The 14,878-nt window shown below is 50.4% G+C and overlaps 1 protein-coding gene across 1 annotated transcript in view; it reads right to left on the bottom strand.

The window, feature by feature from the left end:
- Positions 1 to 10,833: 10,833 nt before the first annotated feature.
- LOC104395116 (T-box-containing protein TBX6L) overlaps positions 10,834 to 14,878 on the bottom strand; it is an 11,937-nt gene continuing 7,892 nt past the window's right edge. Inside the window, exons 6-9 of the mRNA XM_010004789.1 lie at positions 14,540 to 14,610; positions 13,471 to 13,562; positions 12,565 to 12,754; positions 10,834 to 11,940 (exon numbers count right to left, since the gene is read on the bottom strand). Of these exons, the coding sequence (XP_010003091.1) occupies positions 11,514 to 11,940; positions 12,565 to 12,754; positions 13,471 to 13,562; positions 14,540 to 14,610 (780 nt within the window). The 3' untranslated portion in view covers positions 10,834 to 11,513. The remainder of the gene's footprint in view (positions 11,941 to 12,564; positions 12,755 to 13,470; positions 13,563 to 14,539; positions 14,611 to 14,878) is intronic.

Below are 14,878 nucleotides of genomic sequence, written 5' to 3'. Positions count from 1 at the left end.
GGTACAAAGGAAAAGCAATTCATCAGTTTTGGTCTGCTTAATGTAAGGAAGAGCAGGAAGAGCCATATCCCTCAAATATTAATACCTCCCGCTGCCTCTGACTACCTGGAATAGCTGTGGCTACTCAGCACTTCAGAGAACTAGATCTAAAATTAACAAAGATAATTTCTCTGCAGAAAATAGCACCTTGGCCTGGACGTGGCACACGTTGTGGGGAGGCTGAAACAGGCTAAAATTGGCTCTGGTCTGGGGTTCTGCTGAATGGGCTAACACAGGTCTGCCCAAGACCTGCAGGATATTGGCACCACTGGAAACCTCTGGCTCATCCCAAACTACAGGGTGTACTCCAGTAGCAACATGAAGGTTACCTCCAGTAGTCAGTAGCAGCTTCTAACTTTGTAGGGCTGAGTGACCCACCTTCACTGTCACTGGGGTGATGGAGGGAGAGGTAGGGCATGGGGTCTCCACAAGGTGCTGGGTTTCTAGCAAGGGCTTCTGCTGTACAGCCCACAGGCCTCCCCAGCAGTGTTTGTGGCATCAATGTTGGCCTAAATTTAAATAGACTAAAATGAAGGCATGTTGGAGAGGAACAGAAAGCGTACACAGTCTGTGGCAGGACAGCAAAGATGTGGGACTTCCATCTGGGAGGTGTGCAAGGCTTGTGCCTCCCTTGCTGCAGTGCCCTGATTTCAGCCCCACATTGCAGTCCTGCAGCCCAGGGGCAGCTCAGCATTCAAATAGCAATGGAAAATGGAGGGGAGCAGAGGAGATTATGTACCTGGAAAAGGACAGGCTGATTTAACAGCCCTCCCTGCTGCCAAATGCTTCATGGGCTCTGTAGTCATCACCCAAAATAAAGCCATAGCCTGTGCCTCCTCCAAGAGAGTCCCTGCTGGAAACCTGTCAGGCCATTGCTGGGGCAGGGATTTACAGCACAGGGAGCAACCTTGAGAGCTGCTGACACTACACATCACTGCACCTGGATCCTCTCCCATTCCCCCCCTGTTCAAGCTGCCTGTTGATGCTTGGTACAGCCTGGGAACATGACACAGGGCTTGACCCAACAAGGAATGCAGGCAGGGTTTGGACAGAAAAGAAATGCCCTGCATTAGCTTTGGGGTTCAAGTCAGAAAGCTACTACATTACATAGCTGCCATCAAATGCCCAAAACACCCTGACACCAGGGGTCCATCCGAGCCCAGCCCCAAGCTGGCAGAGGCTGAGCAGCTCTGGGGCAGCACTTGCAGCAGCTTCATCCCTCTGGGACTGGCCACATTGCCCTGGGACACCCTCATGCAGAGACACAGAGAGCAGCTTGTCCTGGGTAACCACCTCCTCCCTAGCTTGTTTTGCTGCCAGGGTCCTTTCCAAAGTGTGAGCTGCTTCAGCCCCAACCTGCCTGCTCACACCAGCACCTGAACAAGGTGGGTCACACCAAGGCCTCGCTGCAGACACACCACCACCACGGGACCTTGGCCCTTTGGGTGTTTTAATCACAGAGCTGTTCTCTTGGGTCTCCTCATGTTCTCCATCACCTCGGGACACTCTTGCTGGGGCTCCAGGCCTCAAAAACTTTGCAGCAAACCCCGGCCAGGCTGCAACTCTGCTCCAGCTGTCCCCCGGCAGGTCACACGCAGTCACTGGGTGGCACTGTGCCCCTGCCTGTGCAGCTCCATCCTCCTCCTCCCACCAGGGTGCCCGGGAGGGCCCCCCCACTGGGCAGGGCCAGGGCTCTCCTCCAAAGCACACCCAGGGCCAGCAGCCAGCCCTGCTCTGTGGAAGGAGAGGCCCGGGGACCTTGGAGAGAGGTGGCACCCAGCACCCAAACACAGGCCCCCACTGCTTCCCTGCCAGGCTCTTTCCCCACTACAGTTACATTTTCATTACCATGGTAAAAGGAGATCAACTGCATCTTCACAAAATCCCCCTCCATAAAACTAATAGGCCAGGCAATTGGGACGTCCCTGTGAAGTACTTGATAGTCTGGACTCAAGGAGTTTGTGCCGCAGCTCACATGCTGTCCCAACCCCAAACCCCAGGAACCACAGCATTATTTCTCCCCACAGTCCCTCCTTCTGGGCTGGGAGCAGTGTGAGGATGAGCTGGTGCCCTAGTGCCTGTCTGTCTTTACTTGTCTCCTGTCACCTAGAGCCCCACTTGGCTCCAGTGGCACAAAGCTATTAGGGATCAGGGTTTCTTCTTCCCAGAGCACCACGACATAGCTCTGCTCTGATTCCCAGAACCTTTACACCACCAGGGTGAGCCAAGGGCCAAGCTGGACCCAGCTCTGAGACAAGACAACGGCCACCGGGTTTCTTTGTAAACACTTTGCCTTTTGCTTCATTTGCAATTGAAAGCCGGAGGCCAGGCTCACCCTGGCAGCAGCAGACTGGCCTTCTTGACACGGTGACAGCAAAACCTGCTCAGTTCTGTAAAAGCCCTTTCCCTCCACACTGACACCCCGTGTTTGTTTGGGAACCTGGATGTGACACATTTGGCATAATGTGGAGCCCCGTTTTGGAGGATACCTGGTGGGATTTGAGGGATTGGTTTTGCTTTGCACATTGCTGGGACCTGGCAGGTCTCAGTGTTGTGCTCCAAGTGTGCATCAGTCTGAAACCTACAGCATGGAATCCAGTCCTTGCTCCCAGCAGTGGCTGGGTGGACAACCTCAGGGAAAGCAATAATCAAATGGAGCAGTGGCTGCCTACCTTTCTTCTTCCTGATCATAAAAGCAGCCCGGGAGAAGCTTCTTTTAATTGCTCCCCTTACATTAGGCCTGCCAGGGAAAATGAGCACAAATGCAACATCAGTAGCACCAAGGGAATGGACCCAAAATGACTCAGAATTAGTTTGTTGAAATCCTTCTCTCTTCAGTTGCCACCTATAGCTCCAAGCCTTGATAAACAGTTGGGAAAGAAGATCTCTGCTGAAAATCAGTGCTCTTCAGAGGTGAGAGCTAAAGATCCTCCACAAAGTATACTGTTGGGAAATAAAGAGGAGGAGACTTGTTCCTGTGCCATTATGGTAGAAGACAAATGGGAGATAGGAAAGCAAAAGGTTTCCAGGTCTCCATAAAAGTCAGAAGGGAGACAAAGAGCCCATTTCTCCCCTCTGTGGTTTACTGTCTTTAATCTCTCTTTGCTTTTAGTGTCCCCACCTACCCCGCAGGACAGAGTCACGTTTAGACATGCTGAAAAGCTTAACTAGCATTTGCAAAAATGATTCAAGATTGCCAGATACCAACTGCCAGGGATGTGCAGAGTGTTACTGCTCGTCCCTTCAGAGGAGGATCTCCATGCCAGAGCTGCTGGCAGACTGGTCCCAGCTGTGCCCAGCAGGTAACATGAGTGTGCTGGGCAAAGGAAACAACATCAGAAATCCCTGCAGGCCCTGACAAACAGCGTCCTCCTTATATTAATTTAATATTAGCCTGTATTGACTTCAGAGAACTTTGTAAAACAATTCCCAGTCCCACCATAGTTGCCCCAAGCACCACAGCACTGGTAACCTGCAGCAGAGCTGGTCTATGCCCAGAGCACAACATGGCACCACCAGCACTTCTGCTGTCTCCACCACCATTGTAGCATTGTAAGTGGATGTAACAATTCTGCAGCTGAGTGACCACCATGGGCAACGTTCTGGGACTAAATTTCCTCAAGAACCTGGTGTTAAAGTTGGGACTAACTTCACCTGGACTCCCCACCAGAGGTCTGTGCTGCCCTGTGGGGGACAGGAGGGAGCACAGCTCCAGCTCCATAACCAAAAATCTCCTTTAATCCAAGGACAGTATTTCCTTGCTAGACACAGGAGGAGCTGCCCTCCATACTTTCTATACTGTCTGCTGACATTTGTATTTTAAACTAATTGCCACTACATCATCTGATCCTGCCCAGCTGTCTAAAATAAACAACACCCTGCATACCGCTGGGACCTTTTTGTCAGAGGCTGTGAACTCATCTACTCATCTCCATCCAGCACCAGGATGGATTGAACAAACTGCAGCAGTATTTTATTGCTGAAGCATAAAACTCGGGAATAAACAAGCACCAAAGTGCTACTGATCATTAAAACCAGATGGGAGCCCATTTACTGCCCCCAACAGTGAGGTGCCACTGCTGCTCCCTGAGGCCCCACTGAAATAGGAAACCCCATCACACCATCTGGGAGGTGCGGGATGGCAGCAGCTACAGGCAGCAGCTACAGGCAGCTCCAGCAATTCAGGTCTGGATTTATCTCTACTGTCCTCTCACCACCACCCCAGGGAGGTGGTGTCACAAGGAGGGACAAAGCTTTTAGCCCTGCTCCAGAAGTACAGTCACTCCTATGAGGGTTGTGCCTATATGAAAATGCTCCCATGGGGAGCGGGTCCAGGGCCAGTCCCCCTGTCCAGGGGAGGTGGGATGAGGAGAATCACGTGTCAAAATGTCCACACACAGAGCAGGGACTCAGTTCCATTTCAGAAGTTTTTGTTCAGATGCACGTCAGAGAACCTTAACAGGTTCTGGTCACCCTTGTGTATCTCAGCTCCTGGGTGGTGGATTACCCAAAGCAGCCCAGATCTGGCCTTATTTCCTTATGGATCAGTAGAAAAAAGCCAGGGGCTACTTCCTCTCCTTCCTAATCAACACACCCACCAAAGATAAACACACAGCAAGAGTATACCTGAATTCTAAAGCACTGGAACGGCTACGGGCAGCAGCTACAGGCAGCTCCAGCAATTCAGGTCTGGATTTATCTCTACTGTCCTCTCACCACCACCCCAGGGAGGTGGTGTCACAAGGAGGGACAAAGCTTTTAGCCCTGCTCCAGAAGTACAGTCACTCCTATGAGGGTTGTGCCTATATGAAAATGCTCCCATGGGGAGCGGGTCCAGGGCCAGTCCCCCTGTCCAGGGGAGGTGGGATGAGGAGAATCACGTGTCAAAATGTCCACACACAGAGCAGGGACTCAGTTCCATTTCAGAAGTTTTTGTTCAGATGCACGTCAGAGAACCTTAACAGGTTCTGGTCACCCTTGTGTATCTCAGCTCCTGGGTGGTGGATTACCCAAAGCAGCCCAGATCTGGCCTTATTTCCTTATGGATCAGTAGAAAAAAGCCAGGGGCTACTTCCTCTCCTTCCTAATCAACACACCCACCAAAGATAAACACACAGCAAGAGTATACCTGAATTCTAAAGCACTGGAAGCTGGCCTTCAGAAGCAGCTCCATCCTGAGCACCCCGAGCTGCAAAGCTGAGCTCAGCTCCCCACCAGACCCAAGCTCTGCACCTTTGTCTTCAAGCCCCCTCAGCAGCCCCAAAGCAGAATGCTGCACTGGAGCAGGGCTGGATTCCCCGGGCTGCCCCTGCCAGGCAGAGAGAAGATGCAAATGGAGAAGGAGACTGCTGGAGAGGCAGAGACAGACAGATGCTTTTACACTTCAAAAGAAACGGGGCCCTGTGAGGCTTTCAGGAATATGCACAAATCGATAGACTCCTTTTAAACACCAAGCACATTTGCTCAAGTGTGAGGCAATTAGTCCCTGAGGACAGAGGCAGGACAGGCCCATTAACAGACACAGGGGCAGGAGGAAGTGAAGGATGACAAACACAGGGCAGGGCTCTGCTCCACTGCCAGCCCGGCCTGAGGAGCTGGAAACCCTGCAGGCCTCGCCTAACGTTCTCATCCCTGATTTTCCAAATGCCCATGTGACCCCAGGGGCTCCACAGGGAGCACATTAGTATCACTTAGGCTATGTCAGTGCAGGGCTCAGCATATCCCTTCGGTGAATAGGGAGGTTTTAATCATACCCTTCCAGTGCTCAATTGTTCACTGCTTTTATCCCTGGAGAAGGATGACCAGGGATATGCCCCAAAGTATGTGGGAGGGCTGACTTACGCTTACCAGATCTGTAGCAATTCTCAATTCCCCCTCACCTGAATGCTACTGGAGTGTCCCAGCTTCTCTGGGCAGGTCTGTCTCCACAGAGCCCCTTCCAGACAGTCAGAGCCAAAACCAGGTTGTGGGTGAACACAGGGCTGGCTGCTCAGTGTGAACAGAACCAGTGAGAGGACAGACCTCATGGTGTGACAGAATCAGGGCTGACTGATCTCCTTCCACACTTCATCAGCACTTCCATACACACCTGCCCTTAACCTGACTCCTGGTGTTTTGTGACCCCATAGACAGGAGCTGGGGGAGTGACAGCACCAGCACCAGGAGGCCTCTCCTGCAACCAGCTGCTGCATTTCACATATATGGTCTTATTTTAGAATGAGAGGCAGAGATACAAAACCTGAGCAACATTTTATGCTTAGCTGTGTGGCTAACAGTGTGCCTGTCCTGCACTGCTAGCTACCCACTCCCACTCTCCTTTATGGAGGCACAAAATATTTTCTTGGTAAAAATAACAGAAGGAGAAATAAAAATCTCAGCATGTCCCAAAGAACTGCAGGAGATGGAAATTAAATTCATCCTTGACACTTACCAAGCAGGGCACTGTCTGGGCAGGAACACTGTAGCCATACACCTGCACATTCAAAGAAAAGAAATGGAGTATTACAGAAGTGTTAGAGGCAATCCAGCACCCTGCAGCAAAGCACTTCATGCCATAAAACAGACCCACGTGACTTGGAAAAACAAAAAAGGAGCAACACTAAAGCAAGCTGAGCAGCAACACCGTTCATCACAGCTGCAGTGCCTCTTCTCTGCTCTGAAGGATCATTTCACCCGTGGCTAAAATTTTATCTGACACTGCTGCTCAGGCCCAGGTCTGGAGAACAATTCAGCATCTGCTCTGGGCAGTGCACACCATGCTGCAGGAGGACAGGCTAGGAGGAACACTCTGTCCTGTGAGCCTGCCACATTTAGAAGCCACATTTAAACCTTAATACATCTCTGCAAGGCACAGCAGTGAAACCAGCTTACCTGGAGCTGCTGGGAGCCAGGCCAAGAGCACGTCTGCTTCTTGCATCCAAGGGACTGGAGCAGCAGGCAGAAAGAGGCATCCTGAACTGCTGCAGAAAAGCAGTCCTGACAAAAGACCAGCAGCCAAGTCCTGCCCCCAAGGACCACAGGAGCCCAGCCAGCCTCCAGGGGGGCTTTGGCATTGCTCAGGGCAGCAGGAGAAAGGGGGACAGAGCAGCCCCTCCCCATACTTTGTCCTTTCTTATCAGCTGGCCCTGGGCAGTTTCCCCCCTTCCTCCCTTTGCTCTTGGCCATTTACAAAGTAAATTCAGGCTGTGTGGGGTGGCAGGTAAGTGGACACACCTGCACCCTGCACATTTGGCCGCTGGTGAGCAGGAAGAGGGGGCTGGCAGCTGCCTGCAGCTCCCAGCCAGGAGGGACTCAGCTGTCCCGGTCCAGCCCTGCACAGTGGGGGACGGTGAGGGACAGCAGGGGGCAGCTGCTGTTTGGTGCTGTCAGCCAAATGCTGCATCCCCCCTGCTAAGAGGCTCCCTAAGGGATTCCAGCCTGGGGCTTGAGAATTCACTGGCTTTTAAGTTCTGCAATAAAAACCATTTGACTGCAAGAATGTTGTTATTTCTGGGAGGGGGTTTGTGCTTGGATTTGCTTAAGGTGATCCTGTACCTAGGCCAACTAGGGAAATGCACTGAAGGAGCCTTCTGGGAGACTCACCAGGGACCAAACAACAGACACCCCATGCTGAGCAATCAGGTCAACCCAGAGGGATGCAATGAACCCAGATCAGCCATCCAGCTACAAGGCCATTCAAGTGTCCCAGCCCACCTGGGCACAGAAACATTGCTCCCCAGGATGTCCCCATACCTCTCCCCAGGCAAGGACACCCTGGACCCCACCAAGCCCCCATGGGGAGAGACAGACCATGCCTTGCACTGTACACCTGAGGACATGCTGCCAATGCTGGGGTCTGTAGAAGGTGCTCATGTCCTGAGCCCAGGCCAAGGAGGCTGATTGAATGGCACCAGTGAGTTTGGTTTTCACCAGCTGAGCAAACCTCTCTCCTCTACTTCCTGGAGCTGGATAAGCTCTTACTGAAACCAGCTGGTGGCTTCTGCAGAGCCAGAGGGTGACCAAGTAGGCACAGGTGCAGAGGCCCCATGCTGGGCCAGTCAAGAGAGGACCCTGCACCCCTTAGAGGACTCACCACATCTTTGACAAGGCCTGGGGAGAGGTGGGCACTTTGCTGGGCTGCAGGGAAATGAGGAGCCTCTCCTGAGCCTGCTGCTGCTCACTGAGATGTGTCTGTCTGTGGAGGAACTGCAGCATTGGCAAGACAGCATTTTTCTGCCATTCTCATCTGCATGGAAGCACAGTCAGACAAGGCTTAAGGCTGCAAAAACCAGTAGGAGAAACCAAAATAAATCAGGATCATTATTTCCCATAGGAAATCTACCTGGATCCCATTTATAGTCCATTTGCCCTCATCCTTATGTAACAGCTCTGCAGGAGAGGAACAGAAAATGCAGAGAAAAACAAACAATGTACTGCAAAGAACTAGTGCAAGAGACTGAGTCACATCTAGTGATGCAAGGGGATAATCTGGGGCTCACTGAAGATGCAGCACGGAACAACAAGCACTGGGATCAACAGCGTGTGTCAGGCATGTACAAACTGGCCCCAGGTAACACGACTAAAGTGGAGGCACTGGTGTGCTTGAAAGAGATGCACAAAAACCACACAGCAGAGTTTATTTTATTGCTCTTAATGGCCTGCCTTCCACATGTCTCATTTCCTTTTATTGAAGCTGTCAGAGAGGCATTACATTATCTTGCACGTGTGCAAAACCAGCGTTTCAGTGGAGCTCATACAGACGTTTAAATGCCACAGCTGAAGAAAACAAGACACTGGGAACTGCGAAGGGAGGAGGCGGCAGAACAGTCCAGAGCACACACCTACGGGCAACATTTCCAAAGGCTTCACAAAGCAGCCCAGTCAGTCTCTAACCAGCGACAAGCGGGCAAGGAAAGCAAAGGTGCGATTCTAGTCAGCCGGATGATTCACTGGAGGAGGGCAAGAAGTCCTTCTGCAACAGAAGGCTGGTGAGTAATTAATGGCTCGTCCTAGGCACAGGGCTGAGTCTTCTGCTTCAGCACAGAGCCAAACCAGCTCTGCTGACATGCACACAGGGCAGCAGAACACAACATTACACCTATATTTGCACAGTGCTGCCCAGTTCTCCTCAGCTCCTCACAGTCACCATGGCAAGGTTTTCATCCTCATTAGCAGCCTGTGACAGAGGGAAACGCAACCTAGCTTCCAAGAGAAAGAACCAGCTCTGACCTGCAGCCTATGAGGGTGTGTTACTTTCTCTTTTCTCATTAACACAGCCCTGGCAGCAACCACCAGGAGGACTGTCCAGCCCAAGGTCCCTGCACACGGGGCTCACGGCACACAGCTCACCCAGCCTTCTCATCTCATTTCCAAGAACACAGCAGTGGCAAAATCAACTACTTATAATTAGAGAGAGAATATTTTTTCTCATGCCCCAAGCACAGACTTTTACAGCTGACCTGCCTTCACACAGCTGGCATTTGGACAGCAGGAAGTTACAGTATTCTGGGGTTAAAAACTATCTCCTCCACATCTTTCTCCCCAACCAGATTTCTTTTTAGTGACTCATTTGCATCCATGTGTGTGTCATGCACAGCAGGTATAAATTGCTCCTGCCCAGGCTGCTATCAGAAGAAAGGCTACTAGAGTATCATGTACATAGACTGTGGTGGAGTCTGACCTGTATTTAAACACTGCACTTCTCACATCCATCTTGTGAAGCCAAGGGGAAGCAATAGGCTGCTCTGTATGTATCATAACTGCAGTACAAAAGCAGCCAGTTATATATGATTTAAATAAGGAAGTAGGCATTGCAGTCCAGTTTCACAAATTTGTAGGGCTACTTTTCAAAGTCACTTTAATGATAACAAACATGGCTCAACACCTCTACACTAGGCACACAGCCAGTGCTGAGCTGGTACTGAACTGAGCAGCACACAGCCCTTCTCAGTGCACCTGCAGGCTGCTCCCAACACTGCTGGTCACAAACCTGCCCAGCTCTGCTCAGCAACATCTTGCTGCACACACAGAGAAAACCATCTGGCATACATGCTGAATGACACACCTCACTGCCTACTGATGGCTGCAGGCAGCAGTTCATTTAAAGTATTATCAGAAAAAATGCCCTAAATAACACCTAGAAATGTCTCTGTCCTCTCCAAGAAGGAAAGAGCCTATCTCAAACAAGACCCCATTGCCAGGACCATTCTTGCCACTGAGGCAAACAAGGATGCTTTCCCCTTCCAACATGAAGAAAAAAAGAAAAGCTCTTTGCAAGGCAGTGCAGTCTGCTCACTGGCAGAGCAGCTTGTCCCCAGGATGGCACCATAGAGCTGAGGGAGATGAACCTGCCCTGGTAACTAAACATGGAAGCAGATCCTTACAGACTCCCAAAAAGTGGCAAGACAACTTTCCTGAGCAGCCTGGGGGATGCTGAGCTCACCAGCAATGCAGGACACAGCTCATGGCCTAGAGGGTATTAATTAAAGTATATGCCCAACGAGCAGCGCCAGGTTGGTGAAAACTGGCCATTGATAAAGCTGCCCAGAGCACAGCACTGTAACCACAGCTACAAATTATACTCTTCAGGGGTGGCAGGCAGTGGAAGAAGGAAGTTCACAATGAAAGATTTGCTTTCCCTTGAAAGGAAGAGGTCAGAGTGACGCAGACAGCACTGCTGTTCATGGCCCTGTTTCTGACAAGCACCAGCCTTTGCAAACCCCCAGAGCAGCCCCCATGTTCTGTGAACAACCTCCCTCCACCACTGGCAGAAAGAAGAGCGTGAGTCACTAACCTTGGATGCAGGGGTGGCAGAAGAGGGATGGGCATGGGGGACATGCAGACACACATAGAACCTTCCTGCTGCTTCTCCTGCACGGGACAAACTCTTCCCTGCCTGTGTGACCCACCACTCTGCTCCAGACATGCAGGTGTTGCTGCCTATTTTACTCTCATGCTGCTGGAAGAAAGGCAAGACTCCAGCTTCAATTTGTCTATGCTAAGTGAGGAAGCTGCTCAAAGGGGCACTGGTTTTGCTTGTCCTTGCAGTAATTCTCTACAGCTTCTTGGCCACCTGGATGGGTTACTGAAACTCCTCAGCCTCTATCACCTTGCACACAAGTCTTGGGAGAAAACAATTTTGGAAACTGCCAAATGCAGGATGCAAACAGCCTGGGACAGAGAGTTCAGCAGCTCTGTAAGTACTGCTTTTGCAGCTCCTGTGGTTTCCTGCTCCTGCTGGGAAAAAAACAACCACTACAGAAGACATTGATTCTGCCAGACTCATGCTGACGTGTGGAACAGCCACCAGTTTAGCTGTGAAACACAGTGAGGGCTGTAATGCAAGGAGACAAGGAAGTGAAGGTGTCCCACACCACTGCCTGCAGCAATGCCTCTTTGCCTAGCATAGACAAGACTTCAAGATCAACAGTCCAGAGCAAATATTGTCTCATTTACAATTTTCTTTCAGTCTTTTCATCGGGAAGAGTCCTCCCCATTCACCAGCAGGCATATGGGAACAGAGGGTACTGGCTCCACTCTGCCATGGTCCCGTGGGTATGTCCTGGAGCCCCCTGTGTGTTGTACTCTGTGGAAAAGGCTGAGTAGCTCATGGCCCTGTACTGGCTGTGGGAAGGCATCATCCACTGGCCCAGGCCTTGCTCAGTGCCGTAGGGACTGTACATGGGTGCCCGGGCCCCAGCTTTCCCAACGGAGTCTAGAGCCATATTCACCACTCCTGTGTAGTCCTGGGGAGGAGGCAGAGGTGGGGGGAGAGGAGGCAGGTTGGTGAAGCCCTCTGGGAGCTGTTTGGAATCGTGCTCAGGCACTGTGGCGAGGTCCAAGGGGTGGCACCTTGCCCGGAAATCGCTCAAGGCTGCAGGATCGCGGGTGGGAAGCTGCTGGCTGTCCCCAGCTTCGTGGAACCTGAGCCCCGAGGGCAGAGAAAAGAGTGAGTCAAACCTATTGCAGCAGAAAACCACTGAAAACCCACACAGATCCCCTGGGTGGGGAAGGCAGGGCAAGCTCTTGGCACGTCCTCTTCCACTTGCCCACTGCTTCATCTTACTGTTAAGAGTGTGGGTTTCAGCCTCGCTGTCACTCACACAGAAAAAAATGCCAGAAGGTAAACCCAGCCTACCCTAGTTCTGGCTTAGTTCTAGTCTGGGCTCACTAAAACTCAAGCCTGAATTTTGCAATGATGAGGAGGGAAAAAACACTGGAGTCCTGCCACTCCTGCAATACACTTCCTCCAAAGGACAGGCAGGCTCTGCAGTACACAGAGCTGGCTGGGAGAGCATTTAAGGACAGGGAAATAAAGAGCATTACTAAAACATGAGTACAGCCAGAACTGGTAGATTTGAAAAAGGCTTTGTTGTGGAGCTATCTTCATGTTAATCGAGTACCTATCACCCAGGAATGCTGCCCAACAGAAAAGTATCCTTCCTTACTGCCATTGGCAGTTTTTCATAGAAAACACCTAGCAGGAGAGAAGGAATCCCACCAATTGAAGGGTGGCTTTGGACATAAGCACCAGGAGGTGGGACTCACCGATATGTCTGGTAGGACGGTGTAGGCACTTGCTGCTCTCTGGCCAGACCCTCCCTCTGGTCTGCTGGCAGAGGTGACGCTGCAGGAAAGGCCTGGTTGTTCTGCTCCGAGACCCAGAAGGGGTACCCACTGCTCACCACCACGTGATTACTCTCTTCCTTCACATCTACATTCTCACCTTTCTCAAAATCTGACTCAAAGCAGGGAAAAGAAAGAATGGAAAAAAATGAGAAGGAGGAAGAGGGAGCCAGAGCTCACAATGGTCTGTTGGTAGTGGCATTAACCACAGGGTGGTGGAAGGAAACACACTGATACCTCTGGGGCAGTTGTACTGTCTTAAGGGACTAGACCCTTTCAACTTTTTCTGCCCTCACAATGGGTTCAGTCCTGCCCTGTCCTCTCTTTAGTTGTGCTACTGCAAGCAGCACTGCAAACTGGAGTAAGGCTTAACAAACACCTAACAGAAAGAGTAAAGATCTTTTCTTTTTTTTTAATGGTATCAGTTGCCACATCAGCATCACAACCCAGGTGCACCAACAGCACTTCTGGGCACAACTACACTCATGAGAACCAAGAGGAAAGCAATGGGTGACACTACAAGCTCATATTGCTATGGAAGAACAACGTTATGAAAGCTCAGCCTACGACTGTGCTCGGTCACAGCACACAGCCAGGCTGGGAGGCTGGTGGGAGGGCTGATGAGCAGTCAGTAATGACAAGTAGTGAGCAGTCTCTTGTGGATCATTCCCAGAAAGACTCAGTGACTCAAAGCCACACAGAGCACTCCTGAGGTATTCCACCCAAGCTGCTCTCCACAGAGAGGGTCTATGTCACTGTTTCCTTTCCCTCCTCTGGCCTGGGCATTGTTTGGAAAGAATTCTCTGGGTTTGTTGTGATCAATATTACCACGTTCCTCAGCAGTGGGCTCCTTTTCCTCAGGCAGCTTCCTCTTCTGGCCCTTAGCTGGACTAGGCTTCTGGCATTTTGCTCGTCCTTCCCTGGAAAGAAACAAGACCCAGGGTAGCTTGGATGTAAGCTCTTTACCTAGATAAACACATAAGGGATGCTGGACTAGCCCTGGAAGACAAAAAGATGGGATGAACCTCTCTGACATCCTGTGACTTCCTCAGGGAATACACTTGCCACAAGGCTGGCCATGCCACCTGCCACCAGCCCACCTGCCCAGCCACAGCCATGCCACACAGGACACTGGGGATACATCCACAAAGGGGTTTCTCACTTCATGTTCTTACAAAAGGCACAACTCACATGGAAACTCAGCACCAGAGGTTTTGGCACTGAGTTTGTAAGTGCAGTCTGATGTTAGATACACATACTATTCACACAGGTGGGTCTTTTGCTTGAAACCAGCTTTTTCCTAAATGGAAAACGAGTCTAAGCCTAGTCAGATCCTATCAGTTAGATCCTATTAGGAGGAGAAAGAAAATCCATGACATTGTCAAAGTTTATGTAAAAAAGATTCGGTTTTGGCCTTTCTCATCAGGAAATGAGTTGGTTTTTTTCAGGCATAAAATAACACAAAACAAAATATCAGATATCTTTCATAATATTTTCTGCTTAAAAAAACCCACATTTTTTCCTTCTCTGTGGCCAATCTATGGCTGCATTTAAGCTTTTTTAAGAATGTCAGAATCAAGCTGATCTCCAAGGGACACAACAATCAACTGTGGAATCCTGTTATCACTCTATTCACGTCAGCCTCCAGTCTAGCCCAAACTTGCAAGGGAATGCAGGTCTCAAATTTTTCACATCTCCCACATTTCTGTAGGAAATCCTTTATCTCCTCCCACTCCCCAAGTCTCTTGGGAGGAGGCTGCACAGGGGGACATCATTCCCAGATACAGGCAAAAGCAGAGTGCACAACACAGCAGGCTCTGCAGAGCTTTGCTCAATGGCCTTGGGTAAAAACCACAAGTGAACTTCAGTTATAAATAAAGATGAAAAAACAATTTACCTTCGAGTGTTCTTCCCATGTTCACGAAAACCTTTAGCAAATGGATTGTTGTCAATCTTGAGCTTTGTAATCTTAAAATAAAAGGAACAAGATTCAGTATCTGGTGACTGCTTGGGTTCTTTACTGTTTCCAGACCTTAACCTCAGTATTTATCACAACAGCTTGTCTGAGGGTTTTGGGCATGCCTTTGACACTGTATCTGAGCTCTCCCAGCAGCTTCTGTTATTGATTAGGAACTGACACCAGGGTTGGAACCTGGTAATCTTTCAGGTCCCTTTCAACCTTAACCATTCTATGACTCTATGACATACAAAGACAAAGGACTTTGCCAGGGTCAGC

This window comes from Chaetura pelagica, unplaced genomic scaffold (genome assembly GCF_000747805.2).
Source record: "Chaetura pelagica isolate M959 unplaced genomic scaffold, ChaPel_1.0 scaffold249, whole genome shotgun sequence".
In the NCBI taxonomy this organism is placed as follows: domain Eukaryota; kingdom Metazoa; phylum Chordata; class Aves; order Apodiformes; family Apodidae; genus Chaetura; species Chaetura pelagica.
This window is presented reverse-complemented; position numbering and strand designations above follow the sequence as displayed.